The sequence below is a fragment of the Globicephala melas genome, chromosome 6, assembly GCF_963455315.2.
Source record: "Globicephala melas chromosome 6, mGloMel1.2, whole genome shotgun sequence".
Classification (NCBI taxonomy): Eukaryota; Metazoa; Chordata; class Mammalia; order Artiodactyla; family Delphinidae; genus Globicephala; species Globicephala melas.
In genome coordinates this window covers 33,945,386-33,955,347 of record NC_083319.1, presented here as the reverse complement: position 1 = coordinate 33,955,347, position 9,962 = coordinate 33,945,386, and the positions used below count along the sequence as shown (strand labels likewise).

Genomic DNA, 9,962 nt, shown 5'->3' with positions numbered 1-9,962 from the left:
TAAAACTTAGAGAGTGTTCAAGGTTACCCTATAAAGACAGCACTCTTGCTTGTCTGGGTGCTAAAATGCTCTGCAGAGGAAGTGAGGAGGGGTGTATCCTGGGTGTGTGCCCATGAGGAGATAACCCAACCAATGGTTTCAGGAGCCAATGTTCCAATGGGGAGACTGAGTCCCAGAGAGGGGAAGGGACTCGCCCAGGGTCACATGGTGATGGGGCTCAGCGGGGCCTAGACCACTGCTCCATGGCTGTCCCCCTGTGGGTCTGCCAGCCAAGGGCGAGAAAGGCTTTGGGGAGGGCAGGTAGCCAAGTCAGGGCTCCGCCTCTCCCTCATCCTCGCTGGTGCAACCCTCAGGCACTGCAGGGCCCTGGGCTGCCCGAGTCTCCAAGTACTTGGCCTTGAGCTGCTCCAGCTCGTGCAGCTCAGCCTCCAGCCGCTCCCGGTGGGCCATCCGCAGCTGGCGTAGCTGTTTCATAGGAAAGGGGTTCATGTCGTTGAAGGCGATGTTCATCAGCTTCCTGGGGGGAGAGCACAGTCACAGTCACCGGGTGTCCCAGGCACCCCTGCATTCATTCTGCTCATGCAGCTGAGGCCCCTTCCAGGGAGGAAACAGTAAATAGGAAGACAATTTCCACCCAAAGTGACAGGTACTGAGGCAAGAGGAAGCTTAGCACTGTGGGAGCTCTAACCCAGAAAGGAAAAGTTGGTCAGGGAAGGCTTCGTGGAGGAGGGGACAGTGAGCTGAGTTTTGAAGAATGAGTACAGGTAGGCCAGGCAAAGATGGTGGTGGTGGAAGTGGCAAGGAGGCATTCTAAGTAGAAGAACCTGCAAGGCCAGAAGCCCAGAGATGGAGGTTGTCCTAGGAACTCAAATAATTCTGTTTGGCAGGATCATAGGGCATGGGTGTTGGGGGCAGGAGAAGGTGGGCAAGAAATGAAACAGCACGGAGGCCCTGCATGCTGTGTTAAGGGGGCAGGCAGACGCCAAGGCAGTGGAACGTCCCTGAAGATTTCTAAGCTGCAACGGAGGATCAGAATCGCTAATGAACCTACCTTTGGAAACACCAGCCCCCTCTCTGCTCTGTGTCCCGGAGGGATGCATGCGGGGTGGGTACGGTGGAGGGGCAGGGTGGCCCAGGAGTGCGTTCTCACCGACTGTTGCAAATGGTCTTGGTGAAGAAGCGCAGGTACTGGTAGATCTCCAGGCCATCCTGCAGCCTCAGGATCTCCTCCTCGTTGTACTTGAAGATGGCCAAGGCATAGCGGAACACCACCTGGGGGGTAAAGTGGGGGCTCAGGAGGGGGGCCCAGGGATCCAGGGCAGGGAGTCCCCAGCAGGAGCAGAACCCACACCCCCAGGCGCTGTGGAAGGCCCTGGACAGGCTGCAGAGGTTGAAGGCCTGGAGGAAACGTGCGGGGCAACACCAAGGGGGGGTGGACTGGAAGTCCCACAGGGGAGCACAGCTTGGAATCTGGGGATGGGGACTGTCCTGGGACCCTGGGCCAGGCATTGCCCCTGTTGGACCCAATGGCGGGTAACACTGTCTTTACATGGGGCTCCAGCAGGAATCGAATGGAGACACAGATCCGAGGGCACTTGGTGAACTGTGAGGTCAGCCACCATGGGGAAACTGGGCGGAGGTCAGGGGAGGGCCTGCCCCGGGTCTCCTTGCGAGGTAAGGGGCAGAGCTGGGACCAGATCCAAGTGCCAGCCTCCCAATCTGGGGCTCAGTCCAAACAGGAGGAAGAGACGGCAGGTGATTGAGGGGCAATGGACAGAATAGCGATGCGCCTCCTGGTCATGCTTGTGCCTCCTCTCCAGGGAAAGGGAATCCCCCCAACTTTAGGACGCATCTTCAGAAGCAGAAGCACCACTTCCTCTCAGGGGTGCAAAGTACTTGAGTTTACAAAGCCACGCTCCCAGGAGAGGTCCTCCATGGCCCTGACAGGTGGGCTCTGTCCTCCCACTGTCCAGGGGCAGAATCGAGACCCAGAGGATGCAGGGACTTGCCCAGGACACTCCTGCTCACCACGCCCCCCCCCCCCCCCCCCCCCGCGCAGTGCCCTACCTTGGTGCCCTCGTAGAGGAAGGCGTCCCAGACCTGGAGGAGGATGTTGCTGATGAGACTGTCTGCGAAGACTACGAGGAGCCAGTTGAAGGTGACGAAAGACAGGTCCACACGGTGCTGCCCCAGGTGGGCCATCAGTTTGGGCAGCTTCTCCAAGAGGAGGTCCTGCAGCACTCGCTGGTCCACCTGCAAGCCGAGAGAGGGCCTGTCAGCTGCTGCCCTGTGGAGGGGGCTGCCTCCGTCCGGTCCACCCCTGCACACCCGGCTGGTCCACACACGGCCCCAGGCTGCTCCCAGTGGGTCCTGCCCCACCTGGGGGCACAGAGCGCCCGGAGAAGCTAGAGCCCAGCCTGGCCGGGAGACAGGTCGCTCCACTGGCGAGCAGCCTTCCAGGTTGGAGCTTTGATGCAGAGGTCTCTGTGGACTGTAAGTTCTTGGCCAGTGGAGTTTTGGCTCCTTTGTCCCCCAGGCTTATATTGGCTGATACCATGGCCGCTTCCCTACACCTGTTTTGGGACTGATGCACAAGATGCTCAGGGCAAGGTCCTGGGGCCGGTGTTGGGGGAGCCACACCTGACATCAGGGGACGATGCTGCTGGGTGATAGCTGCTAATGACCTCTTAGCGCGGTCACATCATACCTCTGTCCTTGTTTCACTGGACCCGGTTGGTCACTGCCCGCACTGGCTCCTTCCCTGCCCCAGGACACGGTTGTTCTGTGGCTGCCCCCACTTCTGTGACAAGCCCGTTTTAGGCTCCTCTTGCTCTCTTTCTTGGAACTGCGGGTTTCTCAGCCCTCTCCCTCCATTTAAGTTTTCTTCCAGACTTAGCTCTTGCTGTAGCAAACACCCTCTCCCTTCCTTCCCTGCCCTGAACTCCAGGTCTGCTGTGCAGGCCAAGAGTCCAGCTCAAAACCTAGGGTAACTCACTGAATCTAAGATGCCACTGAACCTACTGAAGGATGTACAGATGAACTGATATGATGTCTGAGATTTACTTCAAGGTCATCAGAGTAGGAGGAGTGGGTGTGAGTATAGGTGAAAACAGTACTGGCCACCCTGTGTTGATAATTATTGAAACTAGGTAATGGATGCATGGAGGTTCATTACACTTTCTCTGTTTTTTTGTACATTTGAAATTTTCTGTACTCAAAACAAAAACACCATAGTATATTGGTTATACAACACACCTCAATTCCAGAGATGTTAAAAAGTGAAAATAAAATATTTGTAAAGTGAAATATTTGTGTATTTCCCAGCCTGCCTTGCAACTAGAGGTGCCATGTGACACAATTCTGGCCAGTAAGATGTAAGCAGAAGTTGCTGGGTCCGGAAAGCTGTCTGAAAGGGAGCCAGTGCCTGTCTTTCACCCTCTGCTTCTTTCAGCCTAGACCATGGCCACAGTGCCAGAGAGGGTGCAGCCATCTCACGACCACGAGGTGACCAGCAGGAGGATGAAAGTCACATGGCAGGAGCCTTCAGCTTTCTCATTATCTGAGAAAAATAACCCCCCATTTAAGCCACTATTAGGTTGGGCCTCCCTGCCACACAGCAAAACACAATCCTTACCTGATTCACCACCTATTTCCTGATGACTCCTAAGTCTTGATCTTCATCTCTGATCTCTCTCCTTACCCCTCCACCCAGGTGGGCATCCCAGAAGGAGGAAACAGTGTTGGGTGCTCACAGTAGAAAAGGAGGACAGGATGGGTGGGCAGGTAATGGCTTGGTAGGTTTTGAGGGGGAGTGAGACAGTTCTCCCTGGGTAGCATCTCTCCATAAAGCAGACGCACTGATACAGCAAGAATGGGACAAGGGGTAAGGAGGGAGAGGCTGGAGGGTGGAGGTGGGAGGTCTGAAATGGTTTCGCATTTACACCTCTCAACAAGCTCAGGAAGTAGTGTTACTTCCATTCAAAAGCAGGCAAGCCTGAGGTTCAGAGAAGTGATGCCACTTGCCAAGGCCAGATGGCTGGTTTCTGAAGGGCTGGCTCTGAACCCAGCTCCACCTGACTCCAGGGCTGGTCTGTGCTCAGAGGGCAGTGGAGGGGGTCATGAGATGATGGAGGTAGCTGTACTTCTCAGTAGGTGATGATACGTGTGTGTGAAGCGTCACTGTCACCTCCCATCCTCCCAGTCCCAACTTCCACCCTACCTGACCTCTGTTTTGAAATTCTTGACTGGCAAACACCAGTCAAAATCTAGTGACACTAGATTTTCTCCTCCTCCCCTCCATAGGATATCCACTGTTTCTAGTGATGTAATGTCCCCACTGGAATAACAACAGTCTATCGTGTGGGCAGGGCCCCAGCAATTCTCAAGGCCATCAGCTGACTGGAACATTGCAGCAGTCCCAGAGAAGGGTTATTGGCCCACTGTACAGAGGGAGAAATGGAGGCCTGAGAGATTCCTGACCTTTCCAAGATTCACTGACTTGTAGGAACAATTCAGGGGCACCAACCTGCATGGCCCCCAAGTCCCCTCCCTGCCCTGCTCACCTGGGATGCCAAGAGCGTCTTGCTGTAGTAATCAGCTGGCATGATGGTCTCCACAATGGCCACCAGACACCAGAAGGCACTCTCCTCCTCATCCAGGACCAGCAGAGCGATGGCCGCCAGTCTGGAGTGGGAGGGAAGGAGGCCTGGAGTGACCCACAGAAGTCACAATCAGGCAGCCCACGGCAGGGGTGACGCCCTGGGGGATGTCCTGCCCAACCCCACTCTCTAACCAGGCTGGTGTTCCTGGAAACTGGGGCGAGATGAACATGCATTTGAAGAGGACTACCTAGGGGATTTCCAGAGCAACTGGGATCATCTTAGAGCAGGGCCTCTGGAGTCTTGTTGCTTCCTTGCTGGGTGACCGTGGGCAAGTTACTTAACTTCTCTGAGCTTCAGCCTCATAATAATCACAGGACTGTTGTAAGGATGAACAGAGTAAATACATGTTAACTGCCCAGCACAGTGCCTAACACGTAGTGAGAGTGCTTTATAAAGGTTAGCTATCCTCATCTTAATATTCATGGGCTTTGAGACCTTGGCAAGTGTGCTAACCTCTCTGCGCCTCACTTTTATTACCTGTCAAGTGGGGTTAACAGTATCCACCTCCCAGGACTGTGAGGCATTGAGAAGACAGACATACAGCATCTTGCTCACTGTCTGGCATGTACCAGGTGCTCAATACTCGGAATTCTTTTTCTCCTTTGCTTCCCCTCTCCCCTAGAGTTATCATGAGGCTCTAATGAGATCATGGATAAGAAAGAAGACAACCCACAGTGCTGAGCAGGGATGTCTGCCTGGAAGAAGCACTGTTTTCTCTCCTTTCCCCACCTTCCCTGGCAGGTCTTGTCCAGGGTGAATCCAAGAATACATTTCCCAAAATGTACTGGTCTCTCAAGATGCTAGGTGAGCACATGGTCCCATATTCAAAGATGTTGGGGAACACTGCATACTCTAGCCCCCTTTTAGAGGCTTATGATATACATATCTTAACAAAGCCTCTTAGAAATCTCAGGTTAACAAAGCCCCACATGACTAATACAGGGCTGCCTAGTGGGGCTGTGCACAGTGCACCCGCTGAACACCCTCAGGGAGCTGCCGCTTTCAGCACGGGGCAGCCTCACACTCTCAATGGAATTAAAGAGCACATTTCATTGTCAGATATTGATGCTTCTCTGGGCTCTTACTCGGCTGGATTCGTGACCTCCGACATCTTCTGAGGTTTACACTTTTTTTTAATAAACAGGGTTTCTGAAAAGAAAAAAAGAAATCCTTTTTCTCTCCCTAGTGGATTGGGAAGGTATTTCTCTCCACTCTGGCTAAAGTATTGTTACAGACCGTCCTTAGTTTAGCTGAGTGGATGGAGAGAACAGTTACAGGTCTCCTGGAAATAGTAGGCTTTGGCCTCTCAGAGATGGGAAAGTGGGAAGGCCTACAGAGATTATTTAGCTCAGAGAGAGCAAATGGGATACACCAGCCAACACTCTCTTTGTCTATGCCCAGGGCAGACATAACTAATTGATCATGGTACTCTTTCCCACTGAGTCTGGAGGCTGCCTCAGAAACTCGCAAGATAAGGCTCCAGGCAGCTACTTTCTGCTGGTCATCCCTGGCCATTGCAGAGACAGGAAAATAGAGGCCCACAGAGCAACAGTGACTTGTTCAAGGTCACACAATCAGTTGGTGGCAGAGGACTGCCAAAGTCCAGCCTGTTCTCTCTATCTTACCTCATTCCACTGTTCTCAGTCCAGGAGTGGGTGTCAGAATTAGCTTCGATTTCTGCTCACATTAAAAGGTCAGTGATTTGATGTGTGAGCCCGTTGATAACGTTCAGTGATTTATACTATTTTTAATTTTTGCACACAATCCTGAACCAGTAGGATAAAGCTTTTGTGTCAGAAAAGGAGGTTTAATCCTGCTAAGATTCCACCCATGGAAGGCCCTAAGCAAGGCCCAGGGCCTTTGGGAATGGATACCACTGTTTCTGAGAGTCCCAATAATGCCACTGGGGGCAAGGGTATGACACGAGCTCTGAATCCAGGAATGCTCTCAATATGCTTGGTGGGATACTCAGGACCCCTCTGGTGGAGGAGGCCAAAGGACCTTGTTTTTACTTCCATGAGCCTTGTTTCCAAATCATATTGCCCTTAACCTCTCAAAGACTGGTCTCCCTGAGGATGCCCAGGCCATAGGTTCTCATTTACAGTCACAAGGAGGTTCCTTGGCCTGTGCCTCAGTCTTTGGGCTTAACTCCTGAAGGACAGATCTGGGAAGCTGCCTCACCCTCAGCCAGCCTCTGCTTTCCGCCCTTGACATGTACCGGCCACCGCTTTCCTGACTCCTTCGCAGGTCCCCCTTCCTCTCTATGGGCCTTACCTGTTGGTGTTTGGAAATTTGTTAGGACTACTGAAAATTTTAGATGTGTATTCCTCATGACTTTTTCACTTTTTGGGTGTGTTTTAATGCTACAGAAATAATAGCACAAACACAAGAATATCTGTGGCAGCATTCTTATAACCAAAAAAAAAAAAAAAAAAAGAAGAAGAAGAAGATTTACATACTTTATGGTGCATATGGTGCATTTAGACAGTGGAAATTGAATCTCTGTTAAAAAGGATGCACCCGGGCTTCCCTGGCGGCGCAGTGATTGAGAGTCCGCCTGCTGATGCAGGGGACACGGGTTCGTGCCCTGGTCCGGGAAGATGTCACATGCCGCGGAGTGGCTGGGCCCGTGAGCCATGGCCGCTGAGCCTGCACGTCCGGAGCCTGTGCTCAGCAACGGAAGAGGCCACAACAGTGAGGCCCGCGTACCACAAAAAAACAAACAAAAAAAAAGGATGCACCCAAGAGAAAGGAAAATATACATCCACACAAAGACTTGCCCAGGAATGTTCATGGCATTATTCATAATAGCCAAAAGGTAGAAACAATCCAAATGTCCATCAACTGGTTACTGGATAATCCAAGTATGGCACATCCATGCAATGGAATGCTGCTTGGTTAGAAAAAGAACAAAACACATGCTACAACCTGTATGAACCTCAAGAACATGCTAAGTGGAAGAAACTTGATGCAGATGACCACATATTTTATGATTGGTATATGAAATGTCCACAACAAGCAAGCTCATAGAGACAGAAAGTAGATATATGGTTGTTCAGGGCTGGGGGTGGGAATTGAGAGTGACTGCAAATTGGCACAAGGTGTCTTTTAGGGGTGATGGAAATGTTCTAAAATTGGATTGTGGTGATGGCTGTGCAACTCTGTGAATTTACTCCAGATCATTGAGTTGTACACTTAAAACCCGTGGGAAAAAAAAAAGGTCAGTGATGAGAGGCTGCTGGCACTCACTAGGGTCCTAGTAACTGCTCAGGGCTACAGCCAGACTCCAGCTGAAGACATTCAGGCCCAAGTAGGTCTGCAAAGGAGGGTGATGTAGGAAAGGAAAAACTACTTTAAATCCACTTATATTTTAGAGCGAAATGGATTTTAAAATTTTGCTCTGAATTAGCATTAAATCATTACTATGATATCTGTCTCCCTCTAAACAGGCTGGGTTTTTTGCATAAAAGCAGGTTCTGTCCTCGAGAAACCACACATGCAGTTCTAATAGCCGCCACTAGATGGCAGCACCCAGACAAGTGAAAGCGGCTGCACAAGGGCCTTTGAAAGAATAAAAGAATAAAATGCACTCGCCACATTTAAACAGGCTCTATTACAAATAATCTTCTATTTAAAGCAATAGTATGAATACCTGCCTAAATGCCAATAACTATAGCATTCAAAGAAAGAAGTAAAGAAATACCTCTGGTTTTGGTCTCAGCTGTTCCTATATACCCCTCAGCAACTTTTGGTGCTGCCTCTTTCCACATAGGGAGCGGCTTCTTTCCTTTCTACATGGCTTACCTTAAGATCCCCTCCTGGTTTGGGATCTTCCCCCTGCTCCTTCAGTATAGATTAGACTCCAAAGCCCATATGTGGCTAACTCCATTCCTGCTCTCAAAAAAGGTTATACTTGATCAGGAAAAAAGGTTTCCGAGTGCCCTCAGCACACTCTCTGCTACAGCTCCCATTCTGAGTGAGCGCAGATGGTAGGAAGAACCAGGTCTGGGGTCCGGAGACCAGGGTTAGCAGCCCATGCATGGTGAGGCCCAGGCAGGTTCCTTAGCTTCTCAGACCCTCTCTTATCTCACCTGGCAATGGCGGGCACGAATGCTCACCTCGCAGGGTTTTCCTGATGATTAGATGACATCAGGTATGTAAGTACCTGGCATGCAGGAGGCCCTCATTACGTCTTAGCTCCTACCTGACCTTTGCACGAAATGTACAAATTATTCATACAGTCTCAGAGCTTCTAGCTCCCTTCAAATCTAATCTTAAAAAGAGGATTCAAAAGTTTTGTGCCTTCTGGATTTTAACATGTTCAAACAGATGAGAAGCGTGCAGGCTTCTGCTCAGCTGTTAAATGAATGAATTTCTATGGACATCTCCTGTAGCGGACGTTTAGAGCAGCATGAAATCTGAACATGTTTTCCAAGGAGGCTTAGACTGAGAGGCATTACTGTTCGGGCTTAACTCTGAATTCCCAGTAATGGTACATGTATATGCTCAATTTCACCCAACTTAAGCTGGAAAAAAAGTATCAAAAATATCTATCCTTGGGAACCATTCAAATTTGAGTAGGGACACTGAATATTTATTCTGTGTTAAGTAAATGTCACACACTGCCTGAAAAAAAGAGCAGAATGACTTATGTAAAATTTGCTTGAGTATATATGTGTTTAAATTAAGCTGAGGCGTGGGATAGGGAGCATGGGAAGGAGATGCAAGAGGGAGGGGATATGGGGATCTATGTATACGTATAGCTGATTCACTTTGTTGTACAGCAGAAACTAACACACCATTGTAAAGCAATTATACTCCAATAAAGATGTTAAAAAAATAAAAAAATAAAATAAAGTATTAAAAAATAAATAAATAAAATAAAGTTGAACTGAAACTTGCTTTGGGAAATATTTGAGATTATGCCACCTCTATCGAGATAACTGGGGGCAGCCACGAGAATTCTCCAAAGTACTGGCGGGGGCAGCCCTACCAAGTCACCCCACCCCACCCCCAGCTCCTATCCCTTGTCTCCTGCTGTTGAACCAGAAGTAGAAATTAATCCAGGCTGGGACAGATTCCTTCCTTTGGGAATTTAGGCCTGAGACATGAGGGTATCAACAAGTGGATTGCTGAAAGGCTTGACTTAGGGGCTGAGGACGCTGTTCTGACAGCCCTGATGGGCCCTAAATGTCCAAGGAATGACAGACAGTGAGGCTGGTCTGCTGAGAGAGAAGGAAGCAGCCATGTATTATGAGAGAGGTCAGAGACCACGCAGCCCACAGAGGGCTGCACAATCTC

The 9,962-nt window shown here is 50.2% G+C and overlaps 1 protein-coding gene across 2 annotated transcripts in view; it reads right to left on the bottom strand.

Moving 5' to 3' along the window:
• The window catches only part of TBC1D2 (TBC1 domain family member 2), a 41,622-nt gene continuing 31,660 nt past the window's right edge, over positions 1 to 9,962 (bottom strand). For both annotated transcript variants that reach the window (XM_030829814.2, XM_030829816.2), the window contains 4 exons: positions 4,563 to 4,683; positions 2,068 to 2,253; positions 1,151 to 1,272; positions 1 to 517 (listed from right to left, as the gene is read on the bottom strand). In XM_030829814.2, the coding sequence (XP_030685674.1) occupies positions 310 to 517; positions 1,151 to 1,272; positions 2,068 to 2,253; positions 4,563 to 4,683 (637 nt within the window). In that variant the 3' untranslated portion in view covers positions 1 to 309. The remainder of the gene's footprint in view (positions 518 to 1,150; positions 1,273 to 2,067; positions 2,254 to 4,562; positions 4,684 to 9,962) is intronic.